The sequence below is a fragment of the Schistocerca cancellata genome, chromosome 1 (assembly GCF_023864275.1).
Source record: "Schistocerca cancellata isolate TAMUIC-IGC-003103 chromosome 1, iqSchCanc2.1, whole genome shotgun sequence".
Taxonomy (NCBI): Eukaryota; Metazoa; Arthropoda; class Insecta; order Orthoptera; family Acrididae; genus Schistocerca; species Schistocerca cancellata.
In genome coordinates, this window is record NC_064626.1 from 1,172,863,693 (window position 1) to 1,172,887,302 (window position 23,610).

At 45.6% G+C, this 23,610-nt stretch overlaps 1 protein-coding gene and 1 non-coding gene across 2 annotated transcripts in view; both read left to right on the plus strand.

Moving 5' to 3' along the window:
- LOC126094110 (ionotropic receptor 25a) overlaps positions 1 to 23,610 on the plus strand; it is a 216,765-nt gene that overhangs the window by 146,435 nt on the left and 46,720 nt on the right. The window contains exon 13 of the mRNA XM_049908770.1: positions 6,176 to 6,297. Within this exon, the coding sequence (XP_049764727.1) occupies positions 6,176 to 6,297 (122 nt within the window). The remainder of the gene's footprint in view (positions 1 to 6,175; positions 6,298 to 23,610) is intronic.
- Positions 7,241 to 7,315, plus strand: Trnal-cag (transfer RNA leucine (anticodon CAG)). Its single transcript has one exon. It is a non-coding gene; the product is annotated as a tRNA-Leu (tRNA).

Consider the following 23,610-nt stretch of genomic DNA (forward strand, 5'->3'; position numbering starts at 1 on the left):
AACCATGGAAATGTTAATTTGCGTAACATGCATTATTGGGCAACTGAAAATCCATGTTGGCTGCGGCAAGTTGCACACCAAAATCCGTGGTCGGTGAATGTATGGTGTGGGATTTTGGAAGACAGAATTATAGGCCCCTATTTCATCGAAGGAAATCTTAATGGTAGGAAGTACACCACATTCCTACAAGAAACATTAAGTCTGTTATTCGAGGAAATATCTTTGGGAACAAGGAACAGAATGTGGAATCAACATGATGGATGTCCGGCAAATTTTTCGCTAGAAATGAGTTGCAGAGACAATTCCCACATCGTTGGATTGGACGCGGAGGAGATGTGTCGTGGCCGGCTCGTTCGCCAGACTTGACGCCTCTGGATTTTTTTTTTTACGGGGATTCGTAAAAGACATTGTTTATAAAGACGTTCCAACTACACCTGAAGATATGCAAGAGAGAATTGTCAGAGCATGTGCTTCGACAAGTGCCGATATGATAAGAAAAACGAATCAATCCATCCATGATAAGAAGATTGCAGCACTGCATTGATACTAAGGGTCATCACTTCGAACACCTTCTGTAAATGGACGTCCACGCCACCTTTGTGACCTTCGTTGACCTTCAAAGACCTTACTGTTACGCATCATCGGATTCTCTCGATAGCCGCTATCAGAAAAGAAGTACCAAACTATAGCATCCCACTTAAAAAGCAAAGTTGACCTTCATATCTCTGACGCGACCCCACCTAGCAGCAAAAAACCAACGTCATATTATGGTCCCCAGTGTCCCATGCAACTTTGTCCCACAAACTTTTCAGCTCCTATCATACTTTCGGAGTTATTCTTGGTGGCAATAGTAGTTAGTGACTCACCCTGTAGTTTCAGAACAGCATGAAATGATTAATCTGCAGTGAAAGCAGAACGTTCACAGGCAGTAACGAATGCGAACTGAAGTCTTGGAGCCGAGGAGCAAAGTAACTAAAACTGCAGAGAAAATCGCAATACACAATATCCGCTTGCAAGTCATTACACAGTATAAATTTACCGCAGTCGGGAAATATTCACTCACTGAGAACCCAACTGTGAGCCTGCGTTCATTAACACTCAGAGTTCCAAAATATTTCTAACTTCTGAAATGATGGACACCGAAAGTATTTCGAAGTCCGAAACACCACACTTAAACCCAAGCAGCTCTCTGGCAGCGCAGTCTCTTCAAATATCTTACCAAGACCAGCCTCACTGACCAAACGACGAAGACGAAACGAGCACCTCTCTGCTTTGGCCATGTGACTACTACCTTACTCTATACTCGATACAACAATTAACGGTTTGACCATTATTTGTAAGACTCGACATATTATAATAGTTACACATTTTAAATATACACAGCAAATTCTCCTAGTTGATTAGCAACGCCATTATTCAGTTTTAAACATAGCAATATTAACTGACTTTATTCAGTTTTGTACAGCACAAATGGAACTGCAGTGAAACTAATCACTATAGCAACTTTATTCACGTTGGCGCTGCAGTCATACATAAGTTAAATGATAATCTAGCTCATATTAAGTTACAAAAATCTCTTTAAATAAACATGTGGATTGATGGGATAATGGAAGAGCTCTCTCATGCTGGCAATAATCGTTTGTATACACAAACGATTACCTGGAGAAATATTTTTTTGCCTCCGTTTTAAACTTGCTCAATGAATAATTTATAACTATTTGTTTAAAAAGAATAGAAACATTTTCATTCCCTGCAGAATAAGAAGAGCTACATAACGGTATGTCACGTGCATATATTACGTGTTTTTACCGATTTTTGTTGGTTGCGTTAACAAAGTCAGTGTTCTTTGTTAACAACTTTGTTAATGATATACGGGGCTCTTGAAAAAGAAGAAACAGACATCGAACATTTATTGCTCCCAAACTACAAAAGATAGAAACAGAATTTCAACGTTCAATGTGAGCACCATGTGTTACTCGACAAATTACGAAACGGTGGTGCATCTCCTGCCACACACAAAGCAGCTGGTCTCTCGTTATGGAATTCACAGCTTCAACAAGTCAGTGTTCAGAATTTCAAGTGCCAGGCATAGGGAGGATAAAAATGCGGTCTTTTACGTAACCCGCCAAATAAAAATCACAACGTGTGAGGTCTGGAGACCAGGGAGGCCGCCGGCGATGAAGTTGATCTTCTGCTCCTCCTCTTCCAATCCAACGTCCTGGAACGGTGTCATTCAGGTAACGTAGGGTGTGCTTAGCGAAATTGTCTTAGTGCCTCCACGTTTTTATCCCCCCTTATGCCTGACACCCTTTAAATTCTGCGAAACCGCATTGTTGAAGCTGTGAATTCGACAACGAGAGATCAGTTGCTTCCAGGAACGTTGAAACTGAATTGTGTTTCTATCTTTAGCAGTTTGGAACCAATAAATGTTTTAAACAGTATATGTACTAAATTTGCTTAAAATCGATCCAGCACACACACACACACACACACACACACACACACACACACACATATATATATATATATATATATATATATATATAGGGTGAGTCACCTAACGTTACCGCTGGATATATTTCGTAAACCACATCAAATACTGACGAACCGATTCCACAGACTGAACGTGAGGAGAGGGGCTAGTGTAATTGTTTAATACAAACCATACAAAAATGAACGGAAGTATGTTTTTTAACACAAACCTACGGTTTTTTTTAAATGGAACCACGTTAGTTTTGTTAGCACATCTGAACATATAAACAAATACGTAATCAGTGCCGTTTGTTGCATTGTAAAATGTTAATTACATCCGGAGATATTGTAACCTAAAGTTGACGCTTGAAACCTCCGACGTTCAGTTGCGTGTTGTAACAAACACGGGCCACGGTCGGCGAGCAGCATCTGCAGGGACATGTTTACGATGACGACCGTGTTTACGAGTGTGGCTGTAGTGCACTGTTGTGGTTTGGTCTAGCTGTCGCAGTGTCCGCATGTAGCGCTTGCTGCTATCGTTATTCTGCATTCGTCTCCGCACGCAGACCATCTGTAGTACACCGTGTTACCAGACGTCTGTGATAGCGTAGTGTTGTAGGTACTGTGACCATGGTGCATTCGAACTCTGAAAAGGCGGAGATGATACTCATCTATGGCGAGGTTCGACGAAATGCAGCTGAAGCCTGCAGGGTGTATGCAGAACGGTACCCGGACAGAGAGCATCCAACGTGCCGCACATTGCAAAACATCTACCGCCAACTGTATGCAACAGGTATGGTCGTAGCACGCAAACGGGTCCGTAACAGGCCCGTCACAGGAGAAGCGGATGCAGTTGGTGTGTTAGCTGCTGTTGCCATGAAGCCACACATGAGTACACGGGACATTGCGAGAGCCGGTGGACTGAGTCAAAGTAGTGTCATGCGCAAACTGCATCGTCACCGCTTTCACCCGTTTCATGTGTCGCTACATCAGCAATTACATGGTGATGACTTTAATCATCGAGTGCAATTCTGTCAATGGGCATTAACAGAGAATGCGTTGCAGTTCTACCTGTTTACCGATGAAGCGGGTTTCACAAACCACGGGCCAGTGAATCTACGGAACATGCATTACTGGTCCGTGGACAATCCTCGCTGGCTCAGACAGGTAGAGCGACAGCGACCGTGGACTGTAAATGTATGGTGCGGAATCATTGGCGACCACCTCATTGGTCCTCACTTCATTGCAGGGGCCCAAACAGCTACAACATACATCGCGTTTCTACAGAATGATCTGCCAACGTTGCTCGAAAATGTTCCACTGGAAATGCGTCGACGTATGTGGTATCAGCATGATGGTGCACCTGCACATTCCGCAATTAACACTAGGCTGACCCTTGGCAGGATGTTCGACGGGCGTTTCATGGGACGTGGAGGACGCATAAATTGGCCAGCCTGTTCTCCTGATCTCACACCTCTGGACTTCTTTCTGTGGGGTACGTTAAAGGAGTATGTGTACCGTGATGTGCCTACAACCCCAGAGGATATGAAACAACGAGGTACTTCTATTTTATCAACTTGTCAATGGTCGCCAACAGATGAACAATATCCAACAATCGGTCGAACAAGTTCCTGCGGCGACATTACACCAGACGTACTGCGGCGTGTACGACATTCATTACGCCAGAGATTGCAATTATGTGCAGCAAATGATGGCCACCACATTGAACATCTATTGGCCTGACATGTCGGGACACACTCTGTTCCACTCCGTAATTGAAAACCGAAACCACGTGTGTACGTGTACCTCACCCCTCATGGTAATGTACCTGTGCGTCAGTGAAAAAGACCAATAAAAAGGTGTTAGCATGTGGACGTAATGTGCTGTTCCAGTCTCTTCTGTAACTAAGGTCCATCACCGTTCCCTTTGGATCCCTACGTAACTCGGTGCTCTCCGATACACACGATCGAACAGCGGAGGAGTGGTACTCAAGCGTCAACTTTAGGTTATAATATCTCCGGATGTAATTAACATTTTACAATGCAACAAACGGCACTGATTACGTATTTGTTTATATGTTCAGATGTGCTAACAAAACTAACCGGGTTCCATTTAAAAAAACGTAGGTTTGTGTTAAAAAACATACTTCCGTGCATTTTTTTATGGTTTGTATTAACCAATTACACTAGTCCCTCTCCTCACGTTCGTTCTGTGGAATCGATTCGTCAGTATTTGATGTGGTTTACGAAATATATCCAGCGGTAATGTTAGGTGACTCACCCTGTATATGTGTGTGTGTGTGTGTGTGTGTGTGTGTGTGTGTGTGTGTGCTGGATCGATTTCAAGAAAATTTAGTACATATACTGCTTACTGCCTGGAAAGAAGTACTGTGGGGTAAGTACCACCTAGCTCTCATACCCTATCAATATACTCTTAGATTTTACCCAAACCCCTCAACGCTATCAATTTAGGGTTTTAGCCGGCTCGCTGTACATAGTATTGCGCGAGCACCGCTGACTTTTTAGGAGTCCATCCACGATAGAAATTACATAAAGACACTTGTTCGACCGATTGTTGGATATTGTTCATCTGTTGGTGACCATTGCCAAGTTGATTAAATAGAAGTACCTCGCGTTTCGTTGCGGAATTGTTTAGTCGGCAGACCCTATGAAAGTGGCGTTTTGCTTCAAGGGCAGGTCGGCTGTTGAAATTCCAAGAACGTATGTTCCAGGACGAGCCAAAAGATCTTGGTTGGCACAATTTGTTCAGCAGTGAAGAATCAATGACACATCTCTGTTAGTTAGCTAGCTGCATGACCTATAGATTATTCTGCATAATTCTTTGCATTATGTTTAAGTGTGAGGCAAACCAGGTGTGTGTAAAGCCACCAGTTCTATAAAAACGGAGTTTTTCTGAGGGTATTACGATGTACACCTTTGAAAGCTCACAAAAAGTATCGGCAGGCGGTATTTTGTTATTTAAGGTGTGGTGTCACCGCCAGACACCACACTTGCTAGGTGGTAGCCTTTAAATCGGCCGTGGTCTGTTAGTATACGTCGGACCCGCGTGTCGCCACTATCAGTGATTGCAGACCGAGCGCCGCCACACGGCAGGTCTAGAGAGACTTCCTAGCACTCGCCCCAGTTGTACAACCGACTTTGCTAGCGGTGATTCACTGACGAAATACGCTCTCATTTGCCGAGACGATAGTTAGCATAGCCTTCAGCTACGTCATTTGCTACGACCTAGCAAGGCGCCATTACCAGTTACTATTGATACTGTAATCATACCTCACGCCAGCCTGCGTGAGCTAAAACGCGTGCCTTTCGGCTTCCTCTAGTACCCGGTGTTGGCTCTCCTGCCAACCCACAACATAAGGCTTCTGATATTTAATGAGCAAATGTATAAATGGCAATCTCAGTCGAGCAATCTTTCTAGACTCGGAATTGTGAAATGCTAAATAAATTGTTTGTTAAATATGAGATTACTATTGAGCACACGCTTTTTCAAATATTTTGGAAAAAGTTGGACGATAATTATGTAAATGTATTACACGCACCTCGATGTTGTTGCCAGCTGTCATGCCTACAATTTTCTGCAATTTTCTGCCGTTTCTCCCTGCGTACATGTAGTAGAGTATTCAGACGTTTTTCTGTGAACTGGGCACTAAGCGAAGCACACGCGTTGTGTTCTTCTCCCGCAGTCGCCGGTGCAGTCCCTGGAGCAGCTGGCGCGCCAGAGCCGCATCAACTACACAGTCGTGATGAACTCAGACACGCACGAGTACTTCCGCAACATGAAGAACGCCGAGGACGTGCTCTACAAGTAAGTCGTTCCCACACTTCGCCATTATCATTACCATCACCGAAGTTTTGTCATGTTTCTAAAGCAGGCCGTGTGCAGTTGTGCATTGGGTAAAACACTTGACTCCCATTGGAGGGGGTGGGGAGGGGGGGGGGGAGCGGAATTTCATGTCCCAACCTGCCATCTGGATGCTTCCTTCGAAAGGGAGACGGCCACTTTCCTTCTCCGTCCCTTCTCAACCTGAGCGTGTGCTCCTATTCAAACAGTTGGGTCTAAGATTTTTGAATGCTGCACTCTAATATTCTTATTTATAAAAATGGATCACGCATATATCATATGAAAACTACCATCTGTAGTAGTACTAGTAGTAGCAGTAGCAGTATTCATCTGTAGATCACTTTTACGAGGATTGATTCCGTATTTCTATGAGGGTTGAATGAAAAGTAACGCCTCCACCTTCGTTAATTGGGTTTGGGTGGGAATATTTTAATAAATCAAATGCAGAAATAATCCTTAGGATGTGATCTTCAATGACCAATATTCACTTTTCCACATAATCACCAGCCAATAGGATACATTTCTGCCAACGATGAACAGGTTTTCTGAAGCTGTCAGGGAAGAAGTCGACACTCTGTTTCCGCAACCAAAATCTCACAGATCTCTCAGCGTGTTCATCAGAAGCATAATGCTGTCCCTGCAGATTATCTTTCATTATCGGGAATAGATGGAAGTCACACGGTGCTAAATTTCAAGTCTGTGTGCATTCATTTCAGGAGTCGGCATCCTGGGTACCCATTGTGCACAGATCTTCCAATAGCCAAGCAAAGCAATAATGTGGCCCACACGTTCTTGTGAAATGCCGATTGTACTTGGAATTTCTCTCTGAGTGTTAAGACGATCGCCCTGAATCACTCTGTCAACATTTTGCTTGTGAAACTCGGTGGTTGCTGTCACACGTGAGTCGTGCTTGGGTAGCTCAGTTGGTAGAGCACTTGCCCGCAGAAGGCAAAGGTCCCGAGTTCGAGTCTCGGTCCAGCACACAGTTTTAATCTGCCAGGAAGTTTCATCTTTAAACTTACTCGTCCAACGACGCACAGTACTCACATCAACACAATCACCATAAACTGCTTTTATTCTCTGATGAATCTCGTTTGGGGTGACACCGTCTGCTGGCAAGAATTCAATATGACTGCACTTTGCTTAAATCGCATTGACCGACCGTCTGCGCATGCTTCCATACCTTACACTGTAACAACACAACCGTTCAATGCTAAGGCTCCCCGGCAACTGGAGCTGTATAGAAGAGGCTACTGAACAAGCTAGTACCTGCCGCATACCAATGCTGCCAACTGTTGAAGAGTTACGAAGGTGGAGGCATTCAGTCAACGTGCGTACATTTCCACAAGGGTTTTCACAGTGTACCACACAAAGGACTTTTAGTGAAATTGCATCCTTATGGAATATCGTCTCAGTTATGTGAATGGATTCGTTATTTCCTGTCAGATAGATCACAGTTCGTAGTAACTGACGGAAAGTCATCGAGCAAAACAGAAGTGATTTCTGGTGTTCCCCAAGGTAGTGTTTAAGGCCCTCTGCTGTTCCAAAGCCATATAAACGATTTAGGAGACAATCTGAGCAGCCGTCTTTGGCTGTTTGTAGATGATGCTGTCGTTTATAGTCTAGTAAAGTCATCAGAAGATCAAAGCAAATTGCAAAACAATGTAGAAAAGATATCTGTATGGTGTGAAAATTGGCAGTTGACCCTAAATAACTAAAAGTCTGAGGCCATTCACTTGAGTGCTAAAAGGAATCCGTTAAACTTCGGTTACACAAGAAATCAGTCAAATCTAAATGCCGCAAATTCAACTAAATACCTAGGAATTACAGTTACGAACAACTCAAATTCGAAAAAAACACATAGAAAATTGTGTGGAAGGCAAACCAAAGACTACTTTTCGTTTGACAGGACACTTAGAAAATGTAACAGATCTACTAGAGAGACTGCCTACACTATGTTTGTCCGTCCTCTTTTGGAGTACTGCCGCGTGGACTGGGATCCTTACCAGATAGGATTCATGGAGTACATAGAGAAAGTTCAAAGAAGAGCAGCACGGTTTGTATTACCGCGGAATAGGGAAGAGAGTGTCACTGAAATGATACAGGATTTAGGGTGGACGTTATTAGAACAAAGGCGTTTGTGGTTGCGGCTGAATATTCTCACGAAATTTCAATCACCAACTTTCTCCTCCGAATGAGAAAATACACTCCTGGAAATTGAAATAAGAACACCGTGAATTCATTGACCCAGGAAGGGGAAACTTTATTGACACATTCCTGGGGTCAGATACATCACATGATCACAATGACAGAACCACAGGCACATAGACACAGGCAACAGAGCATGCACAATGTCGGCACTAGTACAGTGTATATCCACCTTTCGCAGCAATGCAGGCTGATATTCTCCCATGGAGACGATCGTAGAGATGCTGGATGTAGTCCTGTGGAACGGCTTGCCATGCCATTTCCACCTGGCGCCTCAGTTGGACCAGCGTTCGTGCTGGACGTGCAGACCGCGTGAGACGACGCTTCATCCAGTCCCAAACATGCTCAATGGGGGACAGATCCGGAGATCTTGCTGGCCAGGGTAGTTGACTTACACCTTCTAGAGCACGTTGGGTGGCACGGGTTACATGCGGACGTGCATTGTCCTGTTGGAACAGCAAGTTCCATTGCCGGTCTAGGAATGGTAGAACGATGGGTTCGATGACGGTTTGGATGTACCGTGCACTATTCAGTGTCCCCTCGACGATCACCAGTGGTGTACGGCCAGTGTAGGAGATCGCTCCCCACACCATGATGCCGGGTGTTGGCCCTGTGTGCCTCGGTCGTATGCAGTCCTGATTGTGGCGCTCACCTGCACGGCGCCAAACACGCATACGACCATCATTGGCACCAAGGCAGAAGCGACTCTCATCGCTGAAGGCGACACGTCTCCATTCGTCCCTCCATTCACGCCTGTCGCGACACCACTGGAGGCGGGCTGCACGATGTTGGGGCGTGAGCGGAAGACGGCCTAACGGTGTGCGGGACCTTAGCCCAGCTTCATGGAGACGGTTGCGAATGGTCCTCGCCGATACCCCAGGAGCAACAGTGTCCCTGATTTGCTGGGAAGTGGCGGTGCGGTCCCCTACGGCACTGCGTAGGATCCTACGGTCTTGGCGTGCATCCGTGCGTCGCTGCGGTCCGGTCCCAGGTCGACGGGCACGTGCACCTTCCGCCGACCACTGGCGACAACATCGATGTACTGTGGAGACCTCACGCCCCACGTCTTGAGCAATTCGGCGGTACGTCCACCCGGCCTCCCGCATGCCCACTATACGCCCTCGCTCAAAGTCCGTCAACTGCACATACGGTTCACGTCCACGCTGTCGCGGCATGCTACCAGTGTTAAAGACTGCGATGGAGCTCCGTATGCCACGGCAAACTGGCTGACACTGACGGCGGCGGTGCACAAATGCTGCGCAGCTAGCGCCATTCGACGGCCAACACCGCGGTTCCTGGTGTGTCCGCTGTGCCGTGCGTGTGATCATTGCTTGTACAGCCCTCTCGCAGTGTCCGGAGCAAGTATGGTGGGTCTGACACACCGGTGTCAATGTGTCCTTTTTTCCATTTCCAGGAGTGTATTTTGTTGACACCGATCTACAGAGGGATAACCACGATAAAATAAGGGAAATCAGAACTCGCACGGAGAGATACAGGTGTTCGTTTCTCCCGCGCGCTGTTCGAGATTGGAATAAAAGAGAATTATTGTGAAGGTGGGTCGATGAACCTCTGCCAGGCACTTACGTGTGAGTTGCGGAGTGTCCATGTAGATTTAGATGTGGATGTAATGTAGATATTGGGCATGCCTTGCTACTACAATTTAAGATAATCAAAAATAATATAATTCATATATACAGGCATTTACATATTTGCAGGCCTAGTTCAACAAGGATAGGACAGGTAGTCGGCCGTGACCTGATATTAGTAACCATTCCAGCATTTGCCTGAAGTTTTAGAGTAACCACGGAAAACCCAGATGAAAATAGAGCATCCACCCTCCCTAATGTAAGACCAGTCTGTTTAAAACAGTGCTGCCGCATTTGGGTCATCTCCAGTGTACACTACTGTTTTACAAAGAAGCTGTTTAACAATATGAAAGATTAGTGCTTCACTGTTCATTCACTTCTCACCCTAAGTCACTGCACACGCTACGCACACTATACACGCTATCAGCTGATTTCAGAGTCATAGCGGCTATGTCTGTTTCCATTTTGTGTACGGAAACTTCCCACTTGCTAGCCTGTAAAAAACTGAGTCAGCATCCCTCTATAACGAGGAAAATGCTGGTCTCAGAAAGAGTATAGTGTGTTAGTATTATACATTGCATAGCTCTGGGAGTAAGCTTTTCCAGGAAAGCAAAAAGAAAAAAACTAGTGTGAAAGTGGAATGTGAAACGATATGTGTTATATTATCGATATAATTATTTATATGTGTTACACTTTTTATCGAACCTGTAGTTTGTGTTATCTAAGTAGCCCTTCAGTGTATAGAATTTATTGGTTAGCAGGTACTTTTTGACTGTTTTTAAATATAAGTTGTTTTAGTAATTTATTTAATCTCCTTGAGCGATTCATTGTACAGTTTTATTCCTTAGTAGAAAATGATGTTTTGAGTTTTATGTTCATTCTTTCTTGGTAAACGTATGTTCAGTCTAGCTCTCAGTCTGTAGCTATGAACAGAGCTGTTTGTGCAAAAATTATTAATATTATTTTTGATGTGCCAACTGACTGCTAAATGTAATCACATGGTGTACGCCGGCCAGTGTGGCCGAGCGGTTCTAGGCGCTTCAGTCGGGAACCACGCGACTGCTACGGTCGCAGGTTCGAATCCTGCCTTGGACATGGATGTTTGTGATGTCCTTAGGTTAGTTACGTTTAAGTAGTTCTAAGTCCTAGGGGACTGATGACCTCAGATGTTCAGTCCCATAGTGCTCAGAACCATTTGAACTATTTTTTGAACCACATGGTGTAATTAAAATCCTCAGTGTTTTAAACAGATCCGTACAAGGAGCTCAACTACTGTTTTCAGTTATTATTCTTATGCACTTTTGTATGGTTTGAAAACGAACAGTGAGTTCGTTGCACCTTTTGTCAGCGTCAGCTGTTTTGTAGCGTTTAGTTTTTCCTTCTTCCTCACCTTTAACTCTTCTTGAGAGTTGCCGTTTACCTATTTTTGAAGCCGACCGCTGAATATTTGGATTTGGGCCTGGAACAGTTTCTCGTGGAAGACATCTACTCAAAAGATTGAACAGCATTTTAGTTTTTAAAAAATGATAGGAGAGACAGATGATTCCCGTTCACCTTAAGCAAGTTGTTAAGCAGAAGTTTTGTTGCAAAAATTGGCCCTATTTGGCCAAAAAATAGTTACTTCTAACTATAACCTATGAAGTGCAAACATCAGCATAGCATTGGCAGACTTTATATTTCATTTACACTTTTTTGATACAAATTCGTAAAGCTCACACTTGTCCCCCGAAGTGCTTTCCAATTAAGCACCGGTATCTTCCTTCTTGATTGTTTCCTCAAAGTAAATGACACCATAACTCGAAGCACTTTGAATGATTTCTCATACCTTTGCCGTTAGGCCTATATATTAACTTTTTCCGTCTGGAATGTTCATACATCCGTAATAGGTATCTTCAGCCTCGCTAGATACTTTGTTTGGCGGACGTAAGCCTAAAAGCTCATTGGGCGCATTCCGATCACCCAACTCAGCTTGTTACTTATACTTAATACCAGAAAGAGGGGAAGATATTTTGTAATATTCCTATCACTTGACATCTCAGCTGTTGACCCAACACAAATAGAAAAGTATCATAATAATTTCTGCAGAAATATTTTGACACTAGACGTATAATGATGGAAGATTCATACTTTGTTAATGTAAGACACTACTGTCGCATCGTAATGAATAACAAACCACAAATAAATAAATAAAATGAGTTATACAAGAGACAATTGAAAAAATGATAATAAAAACTGAGTAAATCAACCAGAAAAAAGGAGTCAAATGAAACAACTGAGTATGTCTACCTCTGTTAGTTATGTAAATATATTTCCAAAAATTCCTGGCCAGGCAGACTATCTTAACATCTTCGCTACCACTGGGACGTTTATGTCTCACGACAGATTATCAGAGAACCAGTGCGAATTTGCTGCATGTTATTGCTATGTATCAGTGTCCAACTGGTAGAGGAAAGTTTGCTATTATTTGCAGAATTCTTATAATTACAGCTTGCACCTGTAGATTGTGTTGTCTTCAAGTTCCGTTTTTACGCTTTGCTCCGATCTGCTCCTTATTGCCGCACCGAATTAGCTCACGCCTGCAGGTAGGCAACCCACCTAACAGATTTACAAAGCAGGCTGCTGTCACGCCTTCCCGAACAAGTCTGCACGTATTGACGTTCGCCACGTCACAAACGGTGCCCATATTGAGTACTTGTAACGTGAGTTAAAAACTTAGAGAGATGCCCTGTCCAATGGTATGTATCTGTTTTCTGCATGTCTTGTAGTTTTTCTTTTGCAATTGTCTTCTGAAACCCTAGAGCTGTTCATAATTAAGACTGTATGTTCCAGCCGTCCCCCACGTTGGAAAACGAAACGGTGGGAAATATTGTTTTTTCATATTGTTACTTCTGACTTCGACATCAAGTATAATAACCATACATTAATAACTTTCAGGTTCAAATGGTTCAAAAGGCTCTGAGCACTATGGGACTTAACTGCTGTGGTCATCAGTCCCCTAGAACTTAGAACTACTTAAACCTAACTAACCTAAGGACATCACACACATCCATGCCCGAGGCAAGATTCGAACCTGCGACCGTAGCGGTCACGCGGCTCCAGACTGTAGCGCCTAGAGCCGCACGGCCACTTCGGCCGGCAATATCTTTCAGTCCGAAAAAAATTGATAATGATAGAGTTACGGACATAATTTCTAGTAATCGTCGCCCTGCAGATAGTTTATAGGGTACCAGTACCTGTCTCGTGACCACGCCACTGGCAGAAGCAGTCTGAAGTTCGGTGCGTCACACTCAGTGAAGAGTGTAGCTTGTAAAACTCGTAGTGCTCTTCCGCTTGTTTAATTTTCCTTCCTTGTCTGCATCCCAAGATGCTGAAATCCAAAATGAGCGCTATGAGATTGCGTGGCATTGTTAAACGGTTTAGTAGTGACAGTATTCAGGGTGACGAATCCAGTGTCAGGTTAAGGGCGAATCGACGCAGGTGACGGTGGGGGCCGCCAAGGTGAATGGGCACCGTTCCATATACGTACATTTTTACTAACCAGAACAATAGTTCAATATGTCAGTTTCTCGCGATTAGTTGTGATCCACACTTCATATACGGGGTGTAACGGGCGCAAGAGCAGATATACACTCCTGGAAATTGAAATAAGAACACCGTGAATTCATTGTCCCAGGAAGGGGAAACTTTATTGACACATTCCTGGGGTCAGATACATCACATGATCACACTGACAGAACCACAGGCACATAGACACAGGCAACAGAGCATGCACAATGTCGGCACTAGTACAGTGTATATCCACCTTTCGCAGCAATGCAGGCTGCTATTCTCCCATGGAGACGATCGTAGAGATGCTGGATGTAGTCCTGTGGAACGGCTTGCCATGCCATTTCCACCTGGCGACTCAGTTGGACCAGCGTTCGTGCTGGACGTGCAGACCGCGTGAGACGACGCTTCATCCAGTCCCAAACATGCTCAATGGGGAACAGATCCGGAGATCTTGCTGGCCAGGGTAGTTGACTTACACCTTCTAGAGCACGTTGGGTGGCACGGGATACATGCGGACGTGCATTGTCCTGTTGGAACAGCATGTTCCCTTGCCGGTCTAGGAATGGTAGAACGATGGGTTCGATGACGGTTTGGATGTACCGTGCACTATTCAGTGTCCCCTCGATGATCAGCAGTGGTGTACGGCCAGTGTAGGAGATCGCTCCCCACACCATGATGCCGGGTGTTGGCCCTGTGTGCCTCGGTCGTATGCAGTCCTGATTGTGGCGCTCACCTGCACGGCGCCAAACACGCATACGACCATCATTGGCACCAAGGCAGAAGCGACTCTCATCGCTGAAGACGACACATCTCCATTCGTCCCTCCATTCACGCCTGTCGCGACACCACTGGAGGCGGGCTGCACGATGTTGGGGCGTGAGCGGAAGACGGCCTAACGGTGTGCGGAACCGTAGCCCAGCTTCATGGAGACGGTTGCGAATGGTCCTCGCCGATACCCCAGGAGCAACAGTGTCCCTAATTTGCTGGGAAGTGGCGGTGCGGTCCCCTACGGCACTGCGTAGGATCCTACGGTCTTGGCGTGCATCCGTGCGTCGCTGCGGTCCGGTCCCAGGTCGACGGGCACGTGCACCTTCCGCCGACCACTGGCGACAACATCGATGTACTGTGGAGACCTCACGCCCCACGTGTTGAGCAATTCGGCGGTACGTCCACCCGGCCTCCCGCATGCCCACTATACGCCCTCGCTCAAAGTCCGTCAACTGCACATACGGTTCACGTCCACGCTGTCGCGGCATGCTACCAGTGTTAAAGACTGCGATGGAGCTCCGTATGCCACGGCAAACTGGCTGACACTGACGGCGGCGGTGCACAAATGCTGCGCAGCTAGCGCCATTCGACGGCCAACACCGCGGTTCCTGGTGTGTGCGCTGTGCCGTGCGTGTGATCATTGCTTGTACAGCCCTCTCGCAGTGTCCGGAGCAAGTATGGTGGGTCTGACACACCAGTGTCAATGTGTTCTTTTTTCCATTTCCAGGAGTGTATTTCTTGGTGACTGAGGAGAGTCTAGTGAACACATTAAAACGGCATTTACTTCATTTGCAGAGCAATAGTTATATCCGTTACGAGTAGTATATTTTTAGGTTGGTTTGTACCTCCAAGAACATGTTGCAAGAGCAAGCCATTAATGCTTACTTTCACAAGGGCAGCACGCCAGGTGTTAAAGTGGGGGCGCAAAACGGGTAGCCTTTACTTCAGTGGCAGTCCACGTAGCGGTGCAGTGCAAAAAACATCAGGTAATAAATTATGTGATGTGTTTACAGGAAGACTGACGCAGAGAAAAAACAAGCAACGCACTGATGTGTACACATATGAAGGTACCACATATAAAAATATCTGTTCTTATACCCTTTACGCCCTGTGTAATAACAATAATTATTATACTGTTACAGTTAAATAAATAATAAATCTCATGTCGCTCACAGATTGGTGTAAATATTATCATCTAACGCGAATTCGCTGACGGGCATGTCAGTTTAAATTGATGCTGTCACCAGTAATAGAACCCAGCTTAACTTCGTGAAAAGCTAATGTCTGAGGTAGGTGGGGAGCTCGAACCGGTCGTGGATGGATCTGTTGTAAGTACAGCATCTGTAACGTCTCGGTCACAACTGAAGACAACCACCAGCAAAATCGCATTCGACAGTTATGTAGAAAGCACAAAGCTCTCCAAGATAAGACACTACAAACTGGCGACGATATGGCGACACAGCAGTTCATTGCTGAGACACTGGCAACTTCAAAAAGTGTAAATGATTTTTTTTGGCACGACGACGGCAGTTATAGCATGCGGTATTCCATTTTCCAAGATCACCAATCTACATGTACATCTACGTGATTACTCTGCTATTCACAATTAAGTGTCTGGCAGAGGGTTCAATGAACCATCTTCATGCTGTCTCTACCATTCTACTCTCGAACGGCGCGCGGGAAAAACGAGCACTTAAATTTTTCTGTGCGAGCCCTTATTTCTCTTACTTTATCTTGATGATCATTTCTCCCTATGTAGGTAGGTGCCAACAGAATGTTTTCGCAATCGGACGAGAAAACTGGTGATTCAAATTTCATGAGAAGATCCTGTCGCAACGAAAAACGCCTTTGTTTTAATGATTGCCACTCCAATTCACGTATCATGTCTGTGGCGCTATCTCCCCTATTTCGCGATAATACAAAACGAGCCTCTCTTCTTTGAATTTTTTCGATGTCATCCGTCTGTCCCACCTGATGTGGATCCCACAACGCACAGCAATACTCAAGAATAGGGAGGACAAGTGTGGTGTAAGCAGTCTCTTTAGTAGATCTGTTGCACCTTCTATGTATTCTACCAATGAATCGCAGTCTTTGATTTGCTCTACCCACAACATTATCTATGTGATCGTTCCAATTTAGGTTACTTGTAATTGTAATCCCTAAGTATTTAGCTAAATTTACAGCCTTCAGATTTGTGTGACTTATCGCGTAATCGAAATTTAGTGGATTTCTTGTAGTACTCATGTGAGTAACTTCACACTTTTCTTTATTCAGGGTCAATTGCCACTTTTCGCACCAAGCAGATAGCTTATGTAAATCATTTTACAATTCGTTTTGGTCATCTGATGACTTTACAAGACGGTAAATGACAGCATTCTCTGCAAATAATCTAAGAGGTCTTCTCAGACTGTCTCCTATGTCGTTGATATAAATCAGCAACAATAGAGGGCCTACAACACTTCCTTGGAGAACGCCGGATATTATTTCTGTTTTACTCGATGATTTTCCGTATATTACTACGAACTGTGACCTTTCTGACAGTAAATCACGAATCCATTCGCATAACTGAGGCGATATTCCATAGGCACCATTTTTATTAGCGTTTTTAAATAGATGTACGTTGCGTTTCTTTTTGATAGTTGTAGGCGTTACGGTATTCAGCCTAGCAGCAACTGCCTTGTGGTCGCTAATCCCAGTTCGTCATGATAATAACTATTTGTCCACGATTATTTGTTGCTAAGAGGTCAAGTATGCTTTCGCAACCATTTACGCTTCGAGTGGACTCATGAACTAATTGTTCAAAATAATTTTCTAAGGAAGCATTAAGTACAATTTCGGATGACGTTTTATGCCTTCCGCCGGCTTTAAACGTATAATTTTCCCTGCATATTGTGGGTAGATCGAAGTCGCCACCGACTATAATTGAATGAGTGGGGTACCTATTTGCATTGAGACTCAAGTTTTCTTTGAACTGTTCAGCAACAGTATCTTCTGAGTCGGGGGTCGGTAAAACAATCCAATTAATAGTTTAATCCGATTTTCAAGTATAACCTCTGCCCATACTATTTCGCAGGAACTATCTAATTCAATTTCACTACAAGGTAAACTACTTCTGACAGTAATAAATACTCCACCACCAACTGTATTTAATCTATCTTTTCTGAACTCTGTTAGATCGTTTGAGAAAATTTCGGATGAACTTATTTCCGGCTTTAGCCAGCTTTCCGTACCTATAACTATCTGAGCTTCAGTGCTTTCTATTAGGACTTGGAGCTCTGGTTCTTTCCCAACACAGCTACGACAATTCACAACTACGATACCGATCGTTTCTACGACTACCTTACCGTGTTTTACCTGCCCCCTTTTAGACGGACGCCCTTTCTGTGGTTTCCTGAGACCTTCTAACCTAAAAAAAAAAACGCCCAGTCCCTTCCACACAGCCCCCACTACCCGTGTAGCCGCCTCCTGTGTGTAATGGACTCCTGACCTACTAAGCGGAACCCGGAAACCCACTACCCGATGGCGCAAGTCAAGAAATCTGCAGCCTACATGGTCACAGAACCGCCTGAGCCTCTGTTTCAAACCCTCCACTCGGCTGTGCACCAACGGACCACGGTCGGTTCTGTCGACGATGCTGCAGATGGTGAGCTCCGCCTTAATCTCACAAGCAAGGCTCGCTGTCTTTACCATTCCGCCAGCCACCTGAAACCAGAGAGAATCTCCTCCGATCCAAAGCGACACACGTCACTGGTACCGACATGGGCCACTAACTGCAGTTGGCTGCACCCCATACTCTTCATGGTATCCGGAAGCACCCTTTCCACATCCGGAATGCCTCCCCCGGTATGCATATGGAGTGCACACTGGCTTCCTTCCCCTTCTTGGCAGTCATGTTCCTTAGGACCCCATTACGCACCTAACGTTGAAGATCACAACTACCAACAAACCCACCCTCTGTGAATGCCCAGACCTCGCGGGCCGAGAAGCTTCCTATGGAACAGGGTGGACGACTGCATCTGGCTCAGAGACTTCGTCAGCCACAGATAGCACCCGAAACCTGTTCGTCAAACAAACCAGGGAGGCCCTACGATCGGCCTCCCGGAAAGTCTTTCGCTGCCTGCCAGACTTTGGAATGATCTCCCACTCGACGACGGGTGATGGGTAAACCTCAGTGAAGGCAGTACCTGGGGCAGTCACAGCAGAGGACCGATCGGGGGACACGTGGGACTTGCTCGACATCCCTCGGATCCCTGCGTCCAAACCCCCACAGTGATGCTCCTTGGCAGCAGCCTCAATCTGTGTGACGGAAGCCAATACTGCATGGAGCTGTGAGCGAAGGCTCAACAACTCAGCTCGCATCTGTGCACAGCAATCACAGTGCCTACCCATTATGAACTCGTATCTGGAGACATGTTCTTGAAAGTCTCTTGCCGATGAGAGTACTTTAAGAACATTCTACCTTCAGCACTTAACAGATCATCCAGAACATTATAACCAACTACCTGACAACTGGTATGTCCACCTATGGCACGGATAATAGCATCTATGCGTCGTGACATGGAGGCAATGAGGCCTTGCCACTCATGTCCACAAATTCCGGGGAGGAGAGCCAAGAACTCTGACGCCAAGTTCAATCACATCCCAGATATGTTCGATCTGGTACAGATCTAGCGACTTGTGGGATCAGCACATCATTTGGAACTCGCCACTATGTTCCTCGAACCACACCATCACACTTCTGGCCTTGTAACATGGCGCATTATCTTCTTGAAAAATGCCACTGCCGTTGGGAAACGTGATCATCATGAAGGGATGTACGTAGTCTGCAACCAGTAAACGATACTCCTTTGCCATCATGGTACCTTGCACGAGTTCCACTGGACATATGGATGCCCATGTTAATGTTCCACAGAACATAACGGAGCTGCCGCCAGCTTCTCTCTGTCCCACAGTGCAGGTGCCAAGGAGCTGTTCCCATGGAAAACGACGGATTCGCACCCTCCCAGTGGACAGTATCAGTATTCATCAGACCATTCAACACTGTGCCACTGCGCCAGAGTCTAGTGCCTGTGGTCATGTACCAATTTCAGTTGTAGTTGCCAATGTTGTGGTGTTAACATTGGCACATGCATGAGTTGTCACTGTGGAAGCCCATCAATAAGAGTGTCTGGTGCACTGTGTGTTCAGATACACTTGTACTCTGCACAGCAATAAAGTCTGAGGTTAGTTCCGCCACAGTTGACTGCCTGTCCTGTTTTACCATCCTGCTCAGCCTATGAAGTCTGACATCTGTGGTGAGGGTCTGCCACCCTACCCCACGACGTCTGGCCATGGTTTCCCCACGTGTTGAAGACACTCACCACAGCACTCCTCAAGCACCCAACAAGTCGTTCAGTTTCCGAAATGCTCGTGCCGAGCCTCTGGGCCATCATAATACGCCCTTGGTCAAACTCAGATAGATCGCGCGCCTTCACTATTCCACACAATGACAGCAAGGTCGATGGTCATAATATTCTATCTGATCAGTGTACTTTTCTGTCAGCACTTATAAGAGATTCAACAGAGTCCATGTTGACACTCCACACGAAAGCTGATACCTGCGCATAAGCAGCCAACTTGAAACACAAATTGCCGTTTGTAGGAATCATTAAATTCAAGTAGTAAAATCTATCAACATGGTCGCTTGACTATAAACTGGTGCACTCTCCTGTTAGGAATACAAATGGATAACTGTATGATAAAATCCAAAACTTAACATGCTGTAACTCATTCAGAATGCAACAAAATAGGTTTTTCAATTAGCACAATTATAACATACACTGACACATGATCTAATTTTGTTGTATAATGAGTGACATGGCATATCTGACGAGTGTGCTATCATCTAGTGGTATTTATGCCAAGCTAATGGGGATAAAAGTCTGCTGCAGCGTGCAGCGTGCTAATACCTAGTGATGTTGATGTAAACTTGTAGGTGACTGGGTAGGGCTAGTTTGTATTTGAAACATGAACGCGGGCAACGAGACATTTGGGCCCTGCTACGTACTCGTGATGTCTTGTCAGCTTGTCACCACACTTCGCGAATGCTCGGCTTTGTGCACAGCCCACAGGAAATCAATATTTAATTGAAATGGTGTGCACTAAGGGTCTTAAATTTGTGGTGTGCTACCGAGATCGTGCATGCATTTAAACATGCACTCGAGAATTATTAAAACTCATCTGAAATGCACACATCAAAAAAAGTTTTGCATCACATCGGTTCCGAGAGTTACGGAACCTGTACAGAAAATTGGAATAGAGATCACCACAAAATCATTTCTGCCCCTTTTTATTGCTCGTGGAAACCACACATTGCACGTTGTACCACAATACAGAGAGACATTCAGAGGTGGTGTTCCAGACTGCTGTACACACCAGTACCTCTAATACCCGGCAGCACGTCCTCTTGCACTGATGCATACCTGTATTCGTCGTGACATACTATCCACAAGTTCATCAACGCACCGTTGGTCCAGATTGTCCCACTCCTCAACGGCGGCTCGGCGTAGATCCCTCAGAGTGGTTGGAGGGTCACATCGTCCATAAACAGCCCTTTTCAATCTATCCCAGGGATGTTCGATAGATCCACAGAGAAGTGGTGCTGGCCTCGAAATGAAGAAAAAGAAGTGGCTGCCTGCACTGAACACATGTACTTAATGGGATTGTTTTCCAAATAATCTATGACAGTGCTTGATTTGGTTTGTTTTGGAGTTTTACAATAGCAAAATGATATTAATTACTAGAGAGACTGTTAATGACAGTAGGTTGCACAGAGGCTTCCCTCCTTTATACTGCTGTTACGTCGGCTCTCCATCAGGAGATTTTGGCAGCTTTTCACAGTGATGAGGTATCTGACATTGCAGTTCACTATCCTTCCGACAAATGTCTGAAGAACATGCTGGCCGCTCTAGTCGAGCGTTATCCTGAAGGAAATCATTCACAAGATGTGCACGATGGGCGCGCGAATTGTCGTCTATGAAGATGAATGCCTCGCCAATGTGCTGCCGATATGGTTGCACTATCGGACGGAGGATGGCATTCATGTATCGTACAGCCGTTATGGCGCCTTCCATGACCACCAGCGGCGTACATCGGTCGCACATAATGCCATCCCAAAACAGCAGGGAACCTCCACCTTGCTGCACTCGCTGGACAGCGTGTGTAAAGCGTACAGCCTGGCCGGGTTGCCTCCAAACATGTATCCGGCGATTGTCTGGTTGAAGGCATATGTGACACTCATCGGTGAAGAGAATGATGCCAATCCTGAGAGGTCCATGCGGCACTTTGTTGGGCCCATCTGTACCGCGCTGCATGGTGTCGTGGTTGCAAAGATGTACCTCGCCATGGACGTCGGGAGTGAGGTTGCGCATCATGCAGCCTACTGCGCACAGTTTGAGTCGTAACACGACGTCCTATAGCTGCACGAAAAGCATTATTCAACATGGTGGCGTTGCTGTCAGGGTTCCTCCGAGCGATAATCCGTAAGCAGCGGTCGTCCACTGCAATAGTAGCCTTGGGCGGCCTGAGCGAGGCATATCATCGACAGTTCCTGTCTCTCTCTGTATCTCCTCCATGTCCGAACAGCATCGCTTTGGTTCACTCCAAGACGCCTCGACACTTCCCTTGTTGAGAGCCCTTCCTAGCATAAAGTAAGAAAGCGGACGCGATCGAGCCGCCGTATTGACTGTCAAGGCATGGTTGAACTACATACAAAACGAGCTGTATACCTCCTTCCTGGTGGAATGACTGGAACTGATCGGCTGTCGGGCCCCCTGTGTCTAATAGGTGCTGCTCATGCATGGTTGTTTACATCTTTGGGCAGGATTAGTGACATCTCTGGACAGGCAAAGGGACTGTGTCTGTGATAAAATATCCACAGTCAACGTCTATCTTCAGGAGTTCTAGGAACCGAGGTGATGCAAAACTTTTTTTGATGTGTGTGATTACTCGCCCCCCACCAGAGACGGTTGCTGGCACTCGTAAGACCTGCAGGATCATGTGCTGTGACGTAGGCGCCACGACGTGTCTTTCACGTGGGTCACACTCATAAGGCAATTACGTCATGCAAACTACTTAAAATGTGCACAACTAAAGATGTGCTAGCGACCGTGATGCCAAGTTTCACAGAGTATAGGGGAGTGATGATGTAGCACAGCATGGTATATTTAAGTGTCGTATATTTCAGATTACCGTATCTATGCTACGTTTAACAGCATTCAAAGAAAAACAAACAACTCCACAAGGTTCCCCAAATTAAGGTGTTCACGTGCCCTTGTGCTCTTAAACGGCAGCCGCCGCTCCCTATCCTCGAGACGGCTTAAGAAGTTTCCTCACAGTTCACAGTGCTGTTGCCAGCTTTGCCGGCCGGAGTGGCCGAGCGGTTCTAGGCGCTACAGTCTGGAACCGCGCGACCGCTACGGTCGCAGGTTCGAATCCTGCCTCGGGCATGGATGTGCGTGATGTCCTTAGGTTAGTTAGGTTTAAGTAGTTCTAAGTTCTAGGGGACTGATGACCTCAGCAGTTAAGTCCCATAGTGCTCAGAGCCATTTGAACCATTTTTTGTTGCCAGCTTTCTTCTGTGAAGCACTAACGGCTGCAGCCGAAAACAGTAGCCATCTAAAGAGCTGTGACAACACTCAGGTATTGTCGAAGAGTCGTTTACAGAGTCATGGTTGAGATAGGGCCCGAAGCTCCTGTGCCCAGCCTCTCCAAATGGCATGAATCAACTAATATCGACTCAACCCTAGACACCTATACAGGTCAATGAAATTTGAAGGATGTTAGATGTTAACCGGAACTTCACTGAGTTTCAACAAACCGATTTTTCTGTTCGTTAAGTTGTTAGCTATTTTGCTTTCCAATGAGGACAGTACGAAAGCATTGCCCTACAGCCTATGCGGTCACTGAACACCAGATAAGACTCTGTGCAGGATACTGTGGCTGACGTGCAGTGACAAACTTTCGTCCAAAGCGCTGGGCGAATTCCTTGTTTTGTTAGGAAGGGCAGGTCGGTGATGACAATCTAGGCGCATGCCCTGAATCTTTCTCACACAAGTTTAGAGAAACAGTTCTGTAAAAAAGTGCATTTTTCCATTGCTTACCTATATGTCAACTTCATTATGATATG